At 39.4% G+C, this 22186-nt stretch overlaps 1 protein-coding gene across 2 annotated transcripts in view; it reads right to left on the bottom strand.

Moving 5' to 3' along the window:
* The window catches only part of LOC140342868 (transcriptional regulator ATRX-like), a 138397-nt gene that overhangs the window by 102046 nt on the left and 14165 nt on the right, over nucleotides 1–22186 (bottom strand). The window contains exons 2-7 of one of the 2 annotated variants that reach the window (XM_072429240.1): nucleotides 12515–12665; nucleotides 11925–11974; nucleotides 11218–11330; nucleotides 3311–3420; nucleotides 2876–2943; nucleotides 463–2693 (exon numbers count right to left, since the gene is read on the bottom strand). In XM_072429240.1, coding sequence (XP_072285341.1) covers nucleotides 463–2693; nucleotides 2876–2943; nucleotides 3311–3420; nucleotides 11218–11330; nucleotides 11925–11974; nucleotides 12515–12665 — 2723 coding nt within the window. Of the gene's footprint in view, nucleotides 1–462; nucleotides 2694–2875; nucleotides 2944–3310; nucleotides 3421–11217; nucleotides 11331–11924; nucleotides 11975–12514; nucleotides 12666–22186 lie in introns of those variants that run through there. The other variant, XM_072429239.1, reaches the window with a different exon arrangement.

Below are 22186 nucleotides of genomic sequence, written 5' to 3'. Positions count from 1 at the left end.
TTTTTTTTTTATCTGGGATATGTTTAATTCCCTAGTGGTCCACTGAAAATTTTTTTGGGGGGTCTCAGCGAGTTGGGTTGGAGAAAAAAAAAAAAAAACACATTATGAGAAGCAATTTGTATCCCAACTCACCCTCACCTTTTGTTCTGTAGGCTAGTGGCACTAGAATTACCAATCTCATTCTGTCCCACTAACAATAGCCACAAAGACAAAGGATGAATTCTTCCAGCTGGGATACAGAGATCAAAGCGAACATATATTTAACACACACAGCTTTTTGTCCTAGTTTTAAGTAAAATGGTGAGACATTAGAACCTCGAGAAGACGAAAAAAATGCTGCACCACACTAGCTACAATAACTGAAGCCAATGAAGTACATAAAATGCAAGCACTTTCATAAATAGACACACAAGCTTGCTACATGGGGGAATGAACAAAGATGGGTAAATCGGTAAACCCTACCTGATGACTGGTAGAACTCAGTTTTTATCAGAGATTCGTTTTCTACTAAGGGTTTGATCTTTTGCTCATCCTCACTGCCATTTTTTGAATTATGACTTGAATTTTCATGGCCATCCTCAGACAAGTCAGAAGATGAAGCAGAATGGTTCCTGCATTTAATTGCCTTGCTGCGCCTCTGAGTGGGCTTATCGCTCTTGTGTTTTTTTGGGTATCTTTCCACAGATGAGCCATTTTCATAGAGTTTAGTTTTCTTTGGGGATTTCTTAGCATGCTCAATTTTTCCCAACTTACGAATTTCTTCTTCTAGCTCAGAGTCATAGTTGGAAGAATCAGAAAATTCTGGGCACAGCTTTTTAGCAGCTGTAGAAAGTCTAGTATTTCTTTTTGTCACATTAGTGCTTTTCCTTTTTCTCTTTTCACCAACTATTTGAACGTCTCTCTCTTTGGTCCTCTTGTCCTCAGAGCCACTGTCAGGTTCAGATGAGTAGTTGGTCCTCAAAGCTGCCATGTTGAGGATTTCTGGCACTTTGTCAGAATCAGAACCACCTTTAAGATATTTTTCATCTAGTTTTTTACTTTTTGAAATTACAGCACTGCCCGAGGGGCTAACCTCCTGTTGTGTTTCCATCTTCGAGGACTCACTTTTAAACATTTTGCCTTCAGCATTACTTTCCTCCTTTGTATTTGATGAGCTCACAGATTCATTCTGGCGTCGCTTGGGTGTCGTTTTAACACGTGGAGATTTTCTGAACTTGGAGTCTTCATTCTCAGATGAATGCCCTTTACTAGAGCTTCTAGCTTCACCATCACTCACAAACCCTTTTGCTTTCTTTGTTGGAGTCCTATCAGAACTCTTCAATCCCTTGGAGAAAGATATTGGAGTTAATTTCAAAATCAATTCCTTTTTAACATAAGTTTTGGTTTCTTGTTCATCTCCATTTCTTGTTTTTATAGCATAAACATTTTGTGCCTCCACTGCAGAATCCAAACTGTCAAATATGTCTTCAGGGACTGAAGTGGGAACAGAAACTATGTCCATATCAAGAGCTTTTCCACAGTTTGGTTCCAATAAAAGTTCACTTTTGGTAACTGAATAATTTTCATCCTTAGACTCTGCACTAGACACTGGCTCCTTTCTAGCTATTTCTGTGCTCCTCTCACCAAAAGTGCGTTTTGGCCTTTTAGTACCCTTTTTCTTTCCGTCTTGTTCGGATTGATTGCTCTTCCCTTCAAAATCTGAACTGCTGTCAGCAAAAAAAGGTTCCTGTACTGAACCCCTCTCTTTTTGACAAATATCTGAACAAGTTCTATTTTCTATTTTCTCAAGGTCTTCTACAAGCTGCATATAAGCAACATCTACAGTCCTCTTTGTAGAGGACATTTCTGGATCTTCCACCATGCTGTCCTGCAGGTCTTCCACATCATCTATCTCCACTTCAATCTGCTTCCCAGTATGTTTAAACAAACCATCCTCCTCATCCCCAAGGCTCTCTTCAGATGCTTTGTGCTTTTCACTGTCATTACAATAAGTCATCTTTACACCATCTTGTACATTAGATGTTGTGATCTGGGGTTCACTGCCCTTATCTTTTTTCTCTTTTTGCAGTTTTAGCTCACTGGTCACATCTTTGCTTTTCTTTAAAGAGGCTTGGCTCAGTGCAGATGCAAGCTCAAAAGCCAAACCTTCCTCCAAAGCACCATGTGCGCTCTTCAAGTCGCCCAAGACAGACTTAAATGCCTTTAACTGTCGTATTCTAGTATTGGAGGTAATAACCACATTTTCAGATTCCCGTTTCAGAAACTTGATAAAGCTCTTGTTTAAATTGGTTGTGGTCTCAATTATTCTTTTTGCTTTTTTTAACATTTCTTTAGGCACCATTAGCGCCTTGTAAGAATAGGTTAGCGCACCAGAATAGGAAGGACACAGTTTTTCTGGCCCATTACAGCTTGAGTTTTTTAAGTTTTGTTCGCAAGGCTTGCTCTTGTTGTTTTCTAACTTAATTTTCCTTTTATTTTGCTGCAACAATTGCTCTAGGTTTTCAAAAACACTGTCACAAGCTGCAACCAAGTCCAACAAAGGTTCAGGCTGGCAAATATAACATTGCCATTGGCTTTCTTCATCCATAATAGTAGACAGCTTTTTCCGGCCAAGATTCCGTAGGATGCAGGTTTTGCAGAAGGCATTGTGGCAGAAATCACAACAAATAAGATATCCCCCCTCTGCACACCACCTATACACAAGAGAACAAAAATAATTAGCACCTAAAGTTCATTTTTTTAGACTTACATGTGCAAGAAATCCAAATCACTCCAATCTTACAGAAAGCTGTTTTTTTATATGGCAAGAGCAACTGAAATAAGAAAATTAAATAACGCAAAACACATTTCATACAGAAAACACACTGCTACCCACCTGCACTGTTCATCCATACCATCAGCATCACAGTTGATGTCATCACTCATGTAATATTTAAAGCAAGCCTGAAGATTAAACAATGAGAAGAGACAAGGGTTAGATTCAAGGCAAGTTCTCTTTGAATAACAGAAAAGCACTTGCTTTATAAGTGTCTCTCTAGACTAAGCCAGCTTCAGCCTATGGACTCCTAGCTGGCCAGTCACCAGATATAAGCTTCCTTGTTACAAGAACAGCTTTCCATTACAGATGCAGAGGTAACCAGCTCTTGAAGTGTAGAAAAATAATGTAAAAAGTTTCCATTCGGTTTATATAGCAAAGCACAAAGAGCAGACACACAGACCAATCTAAAAAATAATAGATCACCACTGAAACCAGAAAACATTGTAACTAAAATTGAATAACATGAGGGCAAACCTGACTTTAGAGGCATACCTTACAAATAAGGACTTTGAGAGCAGGGTGCCTAAAAATTGAGTCCTTGTGAAAGTGATTGACTTGTTGACCGCATGCTGTGCAGTTAACGATCCCATGGAGAACGTCCTCTGTAAAATCAAACATGTGATAACTTATAGTTCTCTTGAGGCAATAGGAGTACTAACATTTACCATAATTGGTTTTCCCAAGAAAAAAAAAAAAAAAAAAAATCCAATACAAAATATTTGAATTTCCCGCTACGACCCCCATCGACGGGCGCACGCACGGACATCATCAGGAATCGCCGAGGGACGCGTACGTGAAGGCCGGGTATTCTAATTCTTTCCAAACTTCCATGCAAAAAGTGTTACATTTTTTGCATGGAAATGTATTTTTTACATGAGATTTAAAAGCAGATTAGCTGCAGAGTAATCTGCTTTTGAATGCTGCCCGGATGCCCGCCACGCCACTCCTTGCATCCGCAGTTAGATGCGATGCACCACGCAGGATTTCTGCATGGTGCATCACATCTAACTGCAGATGCGATCACCAACAGTAAATTCTGGGGGTGATGCCAGCGGAGATTTCCCGCTGGCATCACCCCACGAAATCAGCCTACAGGTGATGTGAGCAGCTTCGTTAGCTTCAGTGGAGTGAGCAGGACGGGGACATCCCCATCACAGCGCCTGGGATGAAAATTGAGGCTGAAGTTGTTTTTGACCAATGAAGTTATCGAAAAAAATTCTTGCGGAAACAGGAAAGCCGCCCTTGTGTTTGCTAACTAGCTAAAATTTTTTGCTAAATTTTTTTTTATGCCAACATGTGTGCTGCTCAGTGCCAACTTTACATTTTTTTTTGCTAATTTTTTTATGCAAACATGTGTGCTGCTCTGTGCTAACTTTTTAAATTTTTTTTTATGCCAACATGTGTGCTGCTCAGTGCCAACTTTACATTTTTTTTTTTTTTTTTTTTTTTTTTTTTAATGTAAACATATATATGCTGCTCTGTGTTTGCTAACATATTACTTGCAACCTTCACACTATAAAAGAAACTATCCTAAAATACATTTTTTATTTTGTTTTATGAAAGTATGCTGGACAACAACGAGAAGAGGTTTGCAAGAAGCAGAAAGTGGGAACCTGTGACCAAGGATGACATTTGGCTGTTTTTGGGCTTGCTGATCCTGCAGGGAGTTGTGGGCAAACCCATGCAGAAGTGGTACTGGTCCAATATAAAATGATTGCCACTCCATTCTTTGGCACAGTCATGCCAGAATACCGCTTTTCCCTCATCATGAAGTACCTGCACTTCGCAAACAATGAAGAATTTGATGAGCCTACCCATCCTGCACCAAAACTGAAGAAAATTTGGGAAGTGTCTCAGATGATTCTACAAAATTTCCAGCAAACCTATGTGCCAGAAAGATGTCAGCATTGATGAAAGTCTTAATAGCTTACAAGGGGAGGCTCAGCTGGGTGCAGTACATTGCGTTAAAGAGGGCACGATTTAGCATGAAAACATATATGCTGTGCGAATCCTTATCTGGCTACATTTGGAATACAGTACTGTACACTGGAAAATGGACAGAGTGCAACCCCAGATACAGACATTATGGATTGGCAACAACTTCAGTGCTATCCCTCATTGAGCCATTGCTAGGTCAGGGCTATTGTGTCATAACTGACAATTTCTACACCTCTCCTGAGCTTTATGAGTTCAGCAACACAGAACAGATACTAATGGAACAGTTAGGGCTAACCAGCACAACCTGCCAGCACTGTTTGCAAAAGGGAATCTGAAGGAGAAATTGTTGCCTGGCAGAAAGGAAAGACGATGGCCCTGAGAAGGCGTGACAAAGATGTGTGCCTGATGAGTACTGTCCATGATGCCTCCACCGTTCTGGTACACACAAAACATGGGAAAGAAGTGATGAAGCCACAGGTGGTGATTGACTACAACAACAACACCATGGGAAGTGTCGACAGAGCTGACCAAGCCATGACATTCTACCCAGCGATGAGGAAACAGCAAAGGAAGTACTACAAGAAGATTTTCAGGCATCTAGTTGAGCAGTGCCTATGGAATTATTATTCTACAGGATTTATATAGCACCAACATATTACGCAGCGCTGTACATTAAATAGGGATTGCAAATGACAGACTAATACAGACTGTCATACAGGAGGAGAGGACCCTGCCCCGAAGAGCTTACAATCTAGTAGGTGGGGGAATTTCACACGCAATAGGATGGGAGATATGTAGTGGTGGGAAATAGTGATGGTTTCAAATGACAGAAGATGAGTAGTCGGCAAGTTTAAAAAAAAAAATTTGAGCGCTCTTTTAAAATGAGCGGAAAGTAGGAGCAAGCCGAATAGGACGAGGAAGACCATTCCAGAGAGTTGGGGCAGCTCTAGAGAAGTCTTGTATCCGTGCGTGTTGTGAGTGAGGAAGTCATTAGAAGGTCATTGGAGGAGCGGAGAGAGCGGCAGGGGGAGTATTTTTTAACCATGTCAGAAGTGTAAGTGGGACAAATAACTGTGTAGGGATTTGAAGGCAAAGCACAGGAGCTTAAATTTGATTCTGGAATGCCTACATTCTGTATAAAAAAAAAAAAAATTTCTATAGAAAAATTTTGTCAGAGGCCTGTAAACCAGACTTCATTTTACAAGTTTCCAAATCCATAGTCAAGGACCATCAAACACCATCAGTGGCTATGAATAGACCTGGATGTCATGCTTCCACCGTTATCAACTCAGAACGCCTGACCGGTCGTCACTTTGTTAAATACATTCCACCAACCCAGAAAAAGGCAGCACCTACAAGATGTGCGTGTGGTTTGCTGTTCAAAGACCGATGACAGAGGGAGGAAGAAACGCAAAGAAACCAGGTTCTACTGTCCTGACTGATGTTGGACTTTGTGCAGCACCCTGCTTCAAAATCTACCACACCCAGAATGTCTACTAAAAATGTAATTTTTTTTTCTAAAATCTGCATTTCATTTATATTTATCAATATTGCACCCTTGTTTGGAAAATTTCAGTTCAATTTCAGTTTTTTTTTATAAGTTATATTGTTGTGGTCTAATATTTCATTATTTTTTATAATGATTTATAATTATGTAATATAATAATTTATGATTATAATATTATACCTGGGAGTTAATCCCAAGAATTACAGGCCCACAGGGCAGTTCTGACCCTGAGTGCACCTGCTCCTCAAAGTTTCAGTATCACCCTTCTGCCGGCCAATCAGGAAAGGCTTCCTAATCACCCCTGGCTTGTTAGTTAGCATAAACAGCACTCATGCTAGTGCTGAGCCCCCTAGCTCTGTTGAGCATTTCCTCTACACCTGTCTGTTCAAGTGCTTTCGAAGTCCAGCTCGTGTTACCCCTTGTTTACCAGTCTATTTCCCTGCCTGTCCCCTTGTACCGTTTCTGTGTTCCTCTGCATCTCCTGTGTTAACTGTAGGCTTCTTTAAAGTAGGTAGGAACATCGTTACGGTATAGAAGGCAAATGCATATAATATCTATGATGTTGTGTAGGGTTAGAGATTGTTGAATTTCAATAGTCCTGTTACCCAGGAAGGAAAAAAACAATGCTCAGTAACAAGTTGGAACCTCATAGTGGATGTGACACAGTGACTGTTCAAAATGAGAAGTATAAAGAAAGTGCCAGTATGAGTGCCTCTTCTCTTCTAACTGGAGGAATAATGCACATTATCAAAATGGGGGAAAAAAATCTCTCTAGATAAACTAATCACTATTAAAATCTGTGCAGATAAATCTGTAAATTGGAATTGTCAATCTTGCCTTTATCTGGTATGTGAAGCACATAGGAAAAAGATGCAAGGATGTATGGCTTGATTTTCTGTGTGCTTATGACTGGAAGCACAGAAATATAGTTTCACCACGTCAGAAATGCTTCTACTCTGGAGCAAGGTTGTAATGAAAATGCTGCAGCAAAAGAGGTCCCACCTTAAATGGTGTGTAGCTTGGCATTCTGAAGGTTATTTTGTGTTATGTACAAAGTGAAGAACATATGGACTCCTCATCATCTATTCATTAGTTTGGGTACGATAGTTTAAAGTTATTGACTATATAAAAAAAATGGTCATCATGGCAGAGGGTTCTCAGAGATAAATCTCTTATGAACTTAATTGTTCTAAATATATTACACACTGGGGGACGCATTTTTGTTGAGTTAGATCTTACACTTGTTTTTTACTAATTTTTTGGTGGCAGAAATGACCACAGTTTTTTGCCATCATCCAGTTCTTACGATACAGGGTACCCTCCCATTTTTGTTAAAAACATACAGTGAAAAAATAATGAAATAACTTTAATGTACTGTTTATTTACATTTCTTTTGTTCATACAAAGGATTTATTGTTAGAGATATTTAATATTACACACACACACACAGTAAAACATTTAAAAAATTACTCGGTTAAAGCAGTTAAAGGTAAACATTTACACTTATAGCTTTTCCTAGAGTGTTCAGTGTTAAGACAATCCCGCCGGATGCTCCAACAATAGTCAGCCATCATATGTACATCCCATCTACCCCGATACCGTCCTTCCATGACCTTCAAATCCTACTGGAATCATTGAAAGGTCCTTGAAAATGGCTTTGAATGAGAACCAAGCATTTTTTTCGACTTCTGACATTGTCCTGATAAAATGTTCATCTTTGATGAGCTGCCGAATTTGTGATCCATCAAACACACCGACGTTTCTTTTTTCAAATGACAGGCTAGGAAATGCCAAAATGAGGTACTTGAAACAGTCTCTTTCAGTTGGCAAAGCTTTAACGAACTAATTCATCAGACCCAGTTTCATGTGCAGAGGTGGGAATATAATATTCTTTATATCAACAAGTGGCTCATGTAGAAAGTTTGGATCACCTAGTTTTAGGGCAGATCAATTCCTTTCCACCCAATGCCTCTCACGAGCTCCGCTGTCCCACATGCACAGATAACAGGGATACTTGGTGTATTCACATTGCTGACCAAAAAGGAAGCATACCATTTTAAGGTCAACACAGATGACCCAATTGTGTTGGCGATATTGCAAAAACTCAATGACTATGTCAGCATATTCTTCACAAAGAGAAACTGAATGGCCAATTGGGACTGACCCAAATATATTGCCATTGTGAAGGAGGACACACTTTAACCTCCGCTTTGAGCCATCGATGAATAGTCGCCATTCAGTTAAGTTATAGATTGGAATTCTTAATTCCTCCATTACATCAGGTATGTTATGGCAATACACAAAGCCACTGTCTGTTCTAAAGTACTGCAGAAATGCAATTTCTCTGGTTCGAAAGTACGATACCTTTGTTCCCTTTTCAAGTAAGTTTTTCTCAGTCTTGATGCTAGGAGTTTTGAAGCCTTCTTCGATAGTCCCAAATCACATGCCAAATCACTCAATTCATGCTGATCAAATCCCTTACAAACAGTCCTTTTCAATTTCAAACTCTTCATCATTGTTGTCACCTAGTTCATCACCATAATCGTGTTCTTCAAGAGAGGGTAGTGTAAGGAAAACAGGCACTGGGATTTAATCTGAATGAGCCACTGGGCGTATAGCTGATGGTAGACTAGGATACTCTTATGTTACATTTATTTTTCTTGTTCGATCCTGAAGTTTTCACTATACAAAAGTAACAAGTCACTGAAATGATCTCCTGGCTCTCGCCAAACCATAGGTATACCAAATGGCATCCTATCACGTGTTCCCTTTGTCCACATCCGTAAACCCTCGGCACACTGTTTGCACACCTTATGAGGGGCCCAAGACTTATCTTGATCACAAAGTTTAACTTTAAAATATGCCAAATAGGCTTGCTCTACAAATGTGCCGATGTTCGCCCTTTGACTGGGAGTGTTGAAACTGCCACAGATAAAATGAATCAGGGTTGTTTAGGCACTTACGATGAGAAACAGAAGAGCCAGACATGATCTGAAAGAAAGGAAATGTGTGTAGGTAGAAAAAATAAATTTTGCAGTGGCAGTGCACAACCTCTCTGCACACTGTCTTGCGTGTAAATGAAAAGCCTATACAAATTCATGCTACAGTAATAGAATATAAGCGGTAGAGAAAAAAAACCTGACTTGATAGAAGACGACTAACTGCAGTTTCAGAATAAGCATACCTATTTTAGTGTAAATAAGCTTAAAAATAGAAGTCAACAAAAAAACTTGTTCAAAATTGTTCCCCAATGTTATTTGTATTGCTGGAAAACACTAAATATTACCACAGGGACCACAAAGATGTGTAAATAGATGTAAAGATCCACATATCCTCCAGTATTGTTAGGAAAAGTTTAAAGATTTATACTTCATTTAAGACAAGAAATTTAGTAGTGTTTTAAACCTAGGGTTTATTTTCTGTTTAACAGTTTTTGTCCAAATCTCCCACCTCTATGGTCTTTATAGATGTGTTCCAAGTGCCAAGGTGGTAATGTAGTCAGTGTTAAAAATGATGCTACGTGGCAGTTTATTGGCGTTGTGATTTTGATAACGTGTTCATATATATTTTTTTTTTCAATGTAGAAACAGAGCATTTACAGGTAATTAAAGTAGATTATTCACGGCAGTCCACTTTGTTTCAGTCTCGGTATACAGCCATTCGGCTGTGTGGTAAGGGAACTTTGCTTCGCCTATTTGCATGGTTGGCCATTGCCACATTTGTAAGTACCCAGTTTAAACTTGGTCTCTAAAGGCTTTTCAGTGCAATAGTGACTTTGTACAAGAGTCTTTCAGGGATTTTGTAGATCGATTATAGATAAGATATAGATTATAAGATATAGATATAGTCAATAAGGTAAAATATTCCAGTATTTAAGACGTGTATTGTAAATCATTCGATGTCTGGAATATCAGGTAATTAAATGATGGGTATCAGATGTACAGTTACATCCAACATTTGAGGCGAAGATGTAAGGACTACACTTGATAAGTGATTTTGAGCCAACACTGGAGGCATGTAGAATTGTGTTGACCATTATCTTTTTAGAAAAGAGTGGTAAGATCATCCTTATTGATAACAATTTGTAGGTCCAGGAATGGGATTCTCTGTGATTGTAGGACACTGTAAAATTAAGTTTAAAATTGTTAACAAAAACATTTCTTCCAGGATATTCACAGGTGTTGCATATTAACAAGATATAATTAATATAGTACCACCATGTCCCAACATATTGATAAAATTTACTCAAATAATGCCTGAAAACATCCCCCCCCCCCCCTTCAACCTCCTAGAGGTTGGTGTGTGAAGAGGCACATTGCTACCCCCTGAATTTAGAAGCAACATGGATTTTTGAAAATAAAAACATTGTGTCAAGATGTATTTCAGTAGAGAGAATATGAAAAGATTGCAGACAGGGTTTGTTGTGTCTCTTACAAAGAAGGCTACGGTTTTCACTGTGGAATGCTATAATTAAGAGCTTCCAGTCATAAGCACACTGAAAAAAAATCACACACACCTGTCAGCAATTTATCCATCAACACATTCCTTTTCTTTTTGCCCCTTTAAAAATAGTTTAAAGGTCAAGGGTTGGCTACCAACCCATATATTAGAGCAAGCTGTATACACTTGTACTGCAGCCTTAGGTATGGACAATGGCAAAACCCAAATAGGAAGGCTAACAGCCCCCCCTTCTACTAGAAGGGACAACTAAAGGCTGTTTAAATTTCTTAACTATTTACCAGAAAAAAAAAAAAAAAAAAAAAAAAAAAAAATGTGAGGTGATGAAGATTCCTGTGCCCATCAGCAGATAGTAACAAAAAGACCTTTATCTTTAGGTCTTTGGAGTAGAAGCAAAAACCTGACTGAGGGGTTATACCTTCTTAACTTTAAGGTTAACCGCCCCCCCCACCTGTTTCCGTAAAGAAGAAACCATAAGAGATCATTGCCATCATACCTAGAGGTAGGCTTTTAATATCAATCTCAGGGTTCCAGTTTGTGTCCACAATTAAAATTTCTTCCTTGGGATCTTCATCAGACTCCACATATTTTGTCACAAAGCTGGGTTTCCTACAATCAAGACCACAAGGAAAATTACAAGCTATATCGGCATAACATGATAAAATTACTATTAAACAATAGTCTCCATTATTTGCCAGAATAGCCAATATCGTCAGCAATCACAGTGAGAAAGATGACCAGCACTAGATAAAGGGGTCACCTGTCAGCCTTACAAATCTGGTAATTTTGTGGTCAGACATTGGTTCCATACCTAAATCACTGTTAAAAGCACTAAATTGGACAGATAAGAGGCTTTTGTATGTAATGCAAGCAGATCATGGGTGGTGGAACCGGCTCAAGGTGTTGTGCATAGCTTTCTAAAGACAAGAAAAAACCCTACACTGCTACTTAAATCAAGAGCCTGGATACAAGTAGCTGGCTGGTTAGTTAGCTAGCTTATAAGTGATGCTGAGCCTCCATGATGGAGATCCAGTGAATGAACGTGATGTGTCACAGACAGTCAGGCCGGTTTGAGAAAGGCTTAACGCCGGATGTCATCCAATTATGAAATGAGGGAAGTTGAAAGTTGCATTTAACGCAGCTTCTATCGTACACTTTAAGTAATATAGAAACAGAAATAGAGACAACTTGGAAAGAGGATACCTTTTTGAGCGAGGTGTTCCCAGGTGCCTGGCCTTTTCAAAGGAACTTCCCTGGTATAAAAGAAAAAACAGCATATCATAAGGGGAGAGCGAGAAGGGGAGGGAAGGTGAGTGAGAAAGGGGAGGAGGAGAGCAGAGAAGGGGAAGGGGAATAAAAAAAACCCACACTTTCACGTTTAAATTAGAAACAATTGTACATAGAGCTAGACAAAGTCGTAAATCTAAGCAAGTCAAATTTGTATATTAACAATGCATACATCTAAAATTACATTTAACGAAGACCACAAATTCAAAATAATCTGTAGCTAAGCAATACCAAAAAACAGACGTTTTATGTTATCATAGCTTGGTACTACCCATATCCAGTACCCAAGCCCCCCTAAAGAGAACATTCAAGTACACCTTCCCCTGTACCTAGAGTGGTCTTTAATAGGAAAAGCTGTGTGCTCTATAAGAAAACATTGTAGATGGTCATGGAGATGATGCCATGAGTGTACAGTTTTAACGCTCTGCTTTTCACTTTCGCTGGCTTAGGACAGGTGTACAAATTGTACAATCATAGTAGGGGGAAGAAATTCTGTTAAACCATACCTCTTCCATGCTGGTCTCCATTGTGGACTTTGATTTGGCTGTACTTTTGATTCCTGATAGTCTAGTAGGCAAACTTGTATCTTCAGACACTTCTGAGGAGTGTGCTAAATATTCGTAAAGTTTCTGCACCAAGGAATTTAACTTGCTTTCACTTGTGGAATGAGAGAAAGATTTAAATTAGTAATTTGATATTTCCCCTAATACAGGAAAAAGACAGATGCCAAAACGCCCTTTCAGCACCACGCATCACAGTAAGCTTCCCACTCTAGCAAGGTCAATACATTACACAAAATGTGAATTAGTGTATAGTGAGTAGACAAAGAATGTCTTCACAACCATTATTTATTGCAGCACAAGAGGAACTAGAAAACATTTTTTAGTCATTTCCATTGGGATATTGAAAGGTAACCTCTGGCCAAACCACCACAAAGATCCACCTAGAAAGTTTTAACAGTCACACAGCATCCAAGCTAATGACAGCCCTTTGCTCTCCCTTCCTCTCAACAAGTTCTCTACTAGCATATTGCATGCAACAAATGTAACAGACATGCAGTTCTGGTCTGAGCTCTGTTGTATACAAGCTACAGCTCTAAAAGTGGCCCAGTTCCTGCAAAGGACACAATTTTTATTGTAGATATAGTAAGATTGTCAAAAGCGAAGCACTGGCCAGATATAAAGACAAAAAAAAAAAAAAAAAAAAAAAAAAAAAAAAAAAAAAAAAAAAAAAAAAAAAAAAAAAAAAACCTCCTTTCTCGGAGGCGGTTTCCATGGCATGGCTATTAGGAACACACCGACAGGCAAAAGTCCCAGCCCAGATGAGTTTTCCAGAAAATGTTATTCTCTTTACCTAGTACCGTTCCTGATGCAGGTCTTCTCTTCCATATCAGAGAACACCCTATTCCCGACCCAAAGCCTGAAGGCACCCATTACAGCCCTCCCCAATCCAGGTAAGGACCAGTTTGTTTCAACTATAGATCCAACTCAATTAACGTGGACATAAAAAAAAAAAAAAAAAAAAAAAATATTTTTCAAAAACAGCAAATTGCCCCCTCCCATTTAAAGCCATTTTTAAATTAACCCTGATCAGGTCAGTTTTGTTTATGGTTGTAAAGCAAGAGACAACACTCAAGATGATCCTCCTTGACACAGGCAGTCAATCTTTGAAATTAAGTGTCTAACCTTGAACATCAAAAGGCCTTAGGATAGGGTAACTTGGGCATTCATATACTCCCACCTTAGGACAAATCAGCCTAGGCCCTACCATGATCTCTCACATTGCCACCCTTTACTCATTTCTGCGAGCTCTCATACAACTAAACCTTTCCCTTTTGGCTGTTGTGTTGCAAACAAATCCTTGTTGGAAGGCAATCCAGATTGGGAACACCCAGTAAAAATTCTCACTATATGCGGACAATTTGCTAGTTTGCATCACCTCGCCTCACACTTCAATCCCCTCTATATTAAGAGAATTTGAAAGGTTTATTGTGGTCAGCAACTTTAAAGTTAAATATAACAAATCCAAACTGCTAAATTTAACATGCAACTGTCACGGTCCCTTCCGTGACAGAAGTTTGAGGATCTGTCAGAATAGCTGCATGTGTGATTATCTGACAGCCTCTTTGTTTTTACTTGTTTCTGTGTTGTTTGTAATGAGCACTCCCCTTGTATCAGGTGCAGCTGGTGGTCATTACTGCTCCTCCATTTAGTCTGGCCTCACACTTCATGCTGTTAATATTCACTACTGGGATGTGAATAGCTGGAGTGTCCTGCCATTCTGAGTTCCTGTTGATTTCTGCTTATAAGATAAGTTGTGGTTCTTTTGGTGTATAGGTGTTTTGTTTAGGTATTTGTTGTTTATTAGGCCTCAGGGAGACACTGGGCCCTTCATAGGGGAAGGGACCAGCAGTCTCAATCCAGACCCTACTGCTAGGGCTCTGCAGGGCTAGAAGGGCCTAGGTTCCTGGGTATGAGTATCCCTACCTTCAGGGGATGCTCATATGGTTAGGAGTCAGGGCTGGATTAGGGTTTTGCAAGGGGTGACCATTCCCTTTTCCCTAGGTATTTGAGACCTAGTAGTTTAAACACCTTCCTGTTAGCCTCCCCTCCCTGTCATTCGTGACAGTAACAAGCCCCAAATTCCCTCAATATGTAATAAAGACCTCCTTTGGGACATGTAGTGATTCCATTAAATATATAACGGTATAGGTTATGTATGACCAAGCTAAAAACTGTTCACTTTAATTATCAGCCATTGCTCAGTAAACGCCACACAGATCTACATAAATATGACTCCCTACCTTTGTCTTAGTTTTGCATGAATCAATACACTTGTGGACATACTGCCTCATCTACTTTACATCTTCCAACAGTTCCGATATATCTCCCCACTCCATACCTGCGTAAAATTAAGCAACTTTTAGAACTTTAGAATGAAGCAAGACGTCCATGTTTAGTTCTTTTTTATATATTTTTTTTTTAACCTGGAACAAAAAATGAGGGGGAGGGGTACCTGATATTTTCTCTTACTACTGGGTATCCGTTCTAAATTTGACTAGTGGACTGGTTCCATAAAAGAGACAAAAGCTAGGTCTTCATAGAGGACTCCCTTCCCCCTCCATAGATCTTTCGCTTGAGTACCATGGGTAGACTGCTCCCTCCTAGGGTATTAACATCAGATCTACTTCACAAACAACCTTCTCCGTGCTAGGGTCCCATGACCATGCTATTTGACAATCCCACTTTGCCGCCAGCCGTGGGAGCAAACCGCTTTGTTTCCTGTACCACTGAGGAGGATCGGTACCTCCGTAACATGCTCCACAATGGGCAACTTTTGCCTCTCATCCCTTAATGTCAAGTATAGTAAACTGTGCACCTGTTTTCGTTACTGACCGTTATCCTTCATAACCTCATACAAAGAAACTTATCCTCCAAAGGAATTTTCAACCTTAGGAGGTGGTACTAGGGACCCTCAGCCCATCTCGTTATTGTAGAACATAATCCTTCAAGATAATGAGCCCAGTTCCCTCTATATTAGGTATTGGGAAACAGACATAAGAATGTCTAACTCTTCACCGGATTACTATCGCTGCACCAACAAATACTTTCATTCACACACAAACATGCTCTCCCATGTAAGGCCCAGATTGTGGTTACCTTGGGGTTCTTTTAACATAGGAGGTGGCACCCTTTTTTGAGAGATGGTAGTATTTAAGGGAAACTTTTTTTTCCTTTCTGTTTTGGCGATTGCACCAGCGCTTGTATAGCTTTAAGGCTGAACTGGCACCAACTGGTGGTCACACCACGAATGGGTATGGATCTAATGAGTTTGCAATATAACCGTTATATTATAAATTGAACGAGCGAGAGAGCAAAGTCACTGGACTAACATATATGTTTAGTAGGATTGTTTAGTACGATCATACTTTTTCAAAAAAATCCTGCTGGAGTTTCTTTAATTGGATATTTAGTGGGCATTCTTCTATCAACCACTTTGGGATAGTAAAGGGGTGAGAAAGAAGACTTGCCAATTCTTCTACTTGCACCCACTGACTTTCAATTAACCCCCCTAGCGTTCTAATTCTGTCAGTTTTTTGATGCAAAAAGTGATCCTTTTTTTTTGCATAGAAATTTTTGTTTATATTGTGGGCCTATAATTCTTAGGATTAACTCCCAGGTATGATAATTATATTATAAATCATAAATACATAATTATAAATAGCAATGTAATCTTAAAATAAAATCTAAAATTAAAAATGTACTTTTATTTCATGTTGTGTGGTGTTTTTTGTACTGTAAAAAAACATTTAAAAGCCGATTACATTGTAATCTGCTTTTACATTTCCCGCCCGGACACACCCCCCAATACATCACCACTCCCATCACCCGGAAGATGTCACATCCTCCCGGGTGATGCAAGTGGGGATGTCCTGCCCGCCTCACCCCGACCCTGGAGCTGCTGCTTTTGGTGGTCACCCCCAAAATTTGCTATTGCTGCTCGCACCTGCACAAGTGCTTTTGTGGCCGGGACCTGGGTGGCATTTAAAAGCAGATTACTCAGTAATCTGCTTTTAAATTTCCCGCCCGGCCACGCCCCCCGACAGACCAGCACCCCAACATCACAGCGGGACCATCCGATCGCCGCTGGAGCGCGGGCAAAGGTAAGGGGGGCTTCTAAAGTTACCGAGTGCGACTCAGGATTACTGCTTTTTGCATGTAAAAGCCACCCCGAGTCACACTCGGGATTACCGCTGGGGGGGGGGGGGGGGGGGGGGGGGGGGGGGGGGGGGGTTGATAAAGTGTTTTATTGTCCAGTTCGTCAAGAGTTTGCTTGAGCTAAAATCCTATTGTCAAAGAAATGCTTCCCCAGCGTGTTGAGTGTTCCATAATGGCTTTTTCAGCAAGTCTCTTCAGAATAGCATCCGCTGCAGAGGCCCTGGCTGTAACGGTTGCTTGCCTCAACTTTCCAATAAGGGTAGTAGCATGATTGTCTTAGACCAATGGTCCACGAGAAAATTTTGGTGGTCCGCAAAAAAAAAAAAAAAAAAAAAAAAAAAATTCAATGAGTTAAAAGCTGAATACTTTGCTTTGTGATCAACATGAATAACTTATACACATAAAAGACAACGATAAGAGTATACAGTATGATATAAAGTGCAAACAAAAATAATTCTTTTGTCATCTCTAACAGTAAATGACCTCATGCCAATTGTGGAATGAGGAACAGAGCAGTTTTCTAACCAATTTAGAAACTAATTAATTTATAAACTTTTAAATAAAATTCTCTCCCCACCCCTTGTTTTATCTTTAGGTATGTCACCAACATAAATTTGAGTTGACCAGCTCGCTACATAACATACTTTTGCAAGTACAAAAACTTTATAGTCAAGCACTCATATATTACTAATATATATACTAATATTATACAAGTTGAATATGGGTATAATTGTGTATACGTCACAGATGGAATTATACACCAAAAAGTATCAAATTATACTGCCATCATTTTAAGTGTATCACACCACGAAAAAGTCAGTCATTCCATCATTCCTTTCCCATATTGAATACTTAACCCAGATATTAATATTACTGAAGATATACAATACATAGGTCACATATACACAATAAATTGCATAATATAATTAATGACAATCAATAGACACACGGATTTCAAATAAAATGTATTACACTGAATAACACATTTTTTATGGAATTAGATCTTACACTTGTTTTTTTACTAATCTTGGGTGGTGAATCCAGAAATGACCCCATATTTTTGCTATCACATCCAGTTCTTCCATACTAGGTACCCTCCATTTTTGTCAAAAAAAAAAAAAAAAGATACAAATTTTACATACAATGAAAAAATAATGAAATAACTTGAATGTACAGTTTATATTTCTTTGTTCATACAAAGGATTTATTGTTAATTATGATTTTTTCTTCACAATAAAACATTTAAAAAAAATTAATCGGGTAAGCAGTTAAGGTAAAACTTTACGCTTATAGCTTTTCCTGGAAGTGTCCAGTGTTAGGACAATCCTGCTGGATGTTCCAACAATAGTCAGCCATCATATGTACATCCCATCTACCCTGATACTGTCCCTTCCATGCCCTTCAAATCTTGGTGGAATCGTTCACCCTGCTCATCACTGACTTCACCAAGGTTTCCTGGTAAGTTAGAAAGATGGCTATGCAGAAAATGCACCTTGATGCTCATATTGCAACCAAGCATTTTGTAGCTCTACAAGGAGTTCCTGAACAATTGTGTAGTGTAATTGCAATGCAATTGTGTAACCTGTGTAATTATTTGCTTGTGTGTTTCCAAGAAAGTCCTTGAAAAGAATGCTTGGTTATTCAAAGCTATTGTCAACTTCTGACATTGTCCTGATGAAATGTTCATCTTTGATGAGCTGCTGAATCGGTGGATAATCAAACAAACCGGCCTTTATTTTTTCAAATGGCAGGCTAGGAAATGCCAAAATGAGGTAGTTGAAAGTCTCCTTCAGTTGGTAAAGCTTTAACGAACTACTTCCATCAGACCCAGTTTCATGTGCAGAGGCGGGCATATAATATTCTTTCTATGAACAGGTGGCTCATGTAGAATGTTTGGATCAACTGGTTTTAGGGCAGATCTTGGAGGCCAATTTCTTTCCCCCCAATGCCTCTCACAAGCTCTGCTGTCCCACATGCACAGGTAACAGGGATACTTGCTGTACTGGCGTTGCTGACCAGGAAGGAAGCATACCATTTTAAGGTCAACACAGATGACCCAGTTGTGTTGGTGATATTGCAACAACTCAATGACTCTTTAAGCCTGCATATTCTTTACAAAGAGAAACTGAATGGCCAATTGGGACTGACGCAAATATATTGCCATTGGGAAGGAGGACACACTAAGCTCCGCTTTCAACCAATCGATGAATAGTCGCCATTCAGTTCAGGTATAGATTGGAATTCCCAATTCCTCCATTAAAGCAGGTATGTTATGGCAATACACAAAGTCACTGTCAGTTCTAAAGTACCACAGAAATGCAATTTTATCTGGTTCGAAAGTACGATACCTTTGTTCCTTTTTTCAAGTACATTTTACTCACAGTTTTGATGCTAGGAGTTCTGAAGCCTTCTTCGATAGTCCCAAATCACCCAACTCATGCTGATCAAATCCTTAACAAACAGAGTCCTCTTCAATTTCAAACGTCATCATTGTTATCACCTAGTTCACCAACATAATCATGCTCTTCAAGAGAGGGTAGTGTTAACGAAAACCAGCACTGGGATTTCATCTGAATGAGCCACTGGGCGTATAGCCGATGGTAGAGTAGTATATGCCATGTTACATCCAGAAGTTTTCACTATACAAAAGTAACAGTCACTGAAATGATCTCCTGGCTCTGGCCAAACCATAGGTATACCAAATGGCATCTTATCACTTGTTCCTTTGTCCACAATCGTAAACCCCTCAACACACTGTTTGTGCACCTCATGAGGGGCCCAAGACTTATCTTGATCACAAAGTTTAACTTTAAAATATGCCAAATAGGCTTGCTCTACAAATGTGCTGATGTTCACCCTTTGACTGGGAATGGTGAAACTGCAACAGATAAAATGAATCAGGGTTTAGGCACTTACGACAAGAAACAGCAGAGCCAGACATGATCCGAAAGAAAGGAAATACTTTGTGTGTCAATGAATAGCCTGTACAAATCCAGGCCACAGAAATCTCATTAATATAAGCGGTAGAGGAAAAAAAACCTGACGTGATAGAAGAAAACCAACTGCACTTTTATAATCATAAGCATTATTTTACTGTAATTAAGCATAAAAATTAAAAAGTAAAAAAAAAAAAATGGTTATTACCTCCATACCTTGCACCCCCACACCCTAACTAAAGGGATTTGTATCTCCCATCATGGGTGAACAATTTATATATGCTAATAAATCACTGGTGCCCAAGAACCACCCCACCATTTATGGCTACAGAATCTCCTTGACATCAGCCAAAACGTCTACATCGCTTGTTCTTCCTATTCCTTAAACACCGCCAATCACTACATTCACACTGTCCAATACAAAAATATACCCCTGAGGAAGCCAATCTTGGTAAAACAAGTTGGGAGTAACCAGGCTGAATGGTCAAACCTTTTAAAGGAGTCAGGAATACTCTGTATAGCACTAATATTCCAATTGTGTGTTACAAGTTACAACAAGGTTGGTGATATTGTATGTTTTTGATGTAATTATGTACAAAATCAATCAACACATAATACTAAAAAAAAAAAAAAAAAAAAAAACACACACACCACACACACACACTACAGGCTCAAACCTCTTCCTTTCCTGATTTCCTAAATATTTACATAAACAAGAGGTGGCTACCGATATTTTACCAGAGTCTGTACCTCCTACATCACATTATGGTTTACAGGCTGGTCAATGGGGTAGAGTGTCAGCTTCCTGGCCAGGAGTCCTTCCCAACTTAATATAGCTTTATAATAGCGGAGCTTTGGCAGCTATGAAATGCTGTGTTACAATCAACAAAAAACACACACACACCCCCCTTAACCTTGTTCTGTTGCTGTCCCCTGGCATCCTGCTGGTCCCCGCAGGTCCTGGGGACACGTCTGCTCCTCTGATCTCTAACCGCGAAGTGTCGATTTGATCTACTGGGTTTCCCCAATGACGTTGGTACGTGAATCGGTGCAGCCAGGACTTAGCGGCGGGAAATTCAAATAATTTTGAACTGGATTCAACACAAAATAGCTGTATTGAGTCCAATACAAAAAGAAATATATTATATATCATATATGCCCCTGTACACTTATTACATGTTTTTTAATTTTCTTTATAGATGTGGGGGGGGGGGTACATTTCTCTCTAGATTTTTATGTCTAAAAGCAGTACATTGTTTTTCATGAAAATTTTACAGTATAATAGTATACCGAGTATGATAAAAAAATTATACTGTAAAATAAATGGTTCTTGAAAACAATGTACTGCTTTTACACATATAAATCCAATGTATTGCATTCAATACAGTTATTTTGTGTTGAACGCAATGCAAATTAATTTTGAATTTCCTGCCCCGTCGGCAACGTACATATGCACTGAGGTCACCGCAAACTCCCCCGGAGACTCATTGTGTGCAGAAGACGCCGGAGGAAGAAGAAAGACAGGGATCACGGCGATGAACACAGGACGACGGCGGATCAAGTAAGCTCTGCATTTACGATCTTTCCCATAGGTTTACCTACCCCAAGTGACTCTGGGTTACCGCTAGGGAGGTTAAAGAAGGTCTATCCAAAGATAGGCAATAATGTAACTCAGAATTCCAAGCATCGCCTAAGCAGAATATTTGGACAGAGACCACTTATCTAATTTTGGTTCTGCACATGCCACAATTTTAAATGAAACAACTCACATATACAGTTGAACTGCAAATTTTCAGATTTAATTCAGATGGTTGAACAAAAAGATTGCATAAAAATTTGAGGTACTAAAGCCTTAACACAAACACTTCATTTCAGGGGCTTAAAAGTAATTGGACAATTTAAAAAGTTGAAAATAATAGTACATTTCTAATACATGGTTGCAAACCCCACTGCTGGCAATGACAGCTTGTAATCTTGAACTCATGGACATCACTAGATGCTGGGTTTCCTCCTTTTTAATGCTCTGCCAGGCCTTTACTGCAGTAGCTTTCAGTTGCCGTTTGTTTGTGGGCCCTTCTGTCCGAAGTTTAGTCTTTAACAAATGAAATGCATGCTCAACTGGGTTTAGATCAGGTGACTGACTTGGCCATTCAAGAATATTTCACCTTTGCTTTAAAAAAAAGCAGCCTGGGCTGCTTTGGCTGTATGTTTTGGGTCATTGCTCAACTGTTTTATGAAACGCCTTCCAATCAATTTGACTGCAATAGCTGGATTTGAGCAGACAGTATGTCTCTGAACACCTCAGAATTCATTCGGCTGCTTCTGTCCTGTGTCACATCATCGATAAACGCTCCCAGTGCCACTGGCAGCCATGCACGCCCAAGCCATCACACGGCCTCCACCATGTTTTACAGATGATGTGGTATGCTTTGGATCATGAGCTGTTCCACGCCTTCCCCATACTTTTTTCTTGCCATCATTCTGGTAAAGGTTGATCTTGGTTTCATCTGTCCAAAGAATGTTT

Source organism: Pyxicephalus adspersus, chromosome W (genome assembly GCF_032062135.1).
Source record: "Pyxicephalus adspersus chromosome W, UCB_Pads_2.0, whole genome shotgun sequence".
NCBI lineage: Eukaryota > Metazoa > Chordata > Amphibia > Anura > Pyxicephalidae > Pyxicephalus > Pyxicephalus adspersus.
This window is presented reverse-complemented; position numbering and strand designations above follow the sequence as displayed.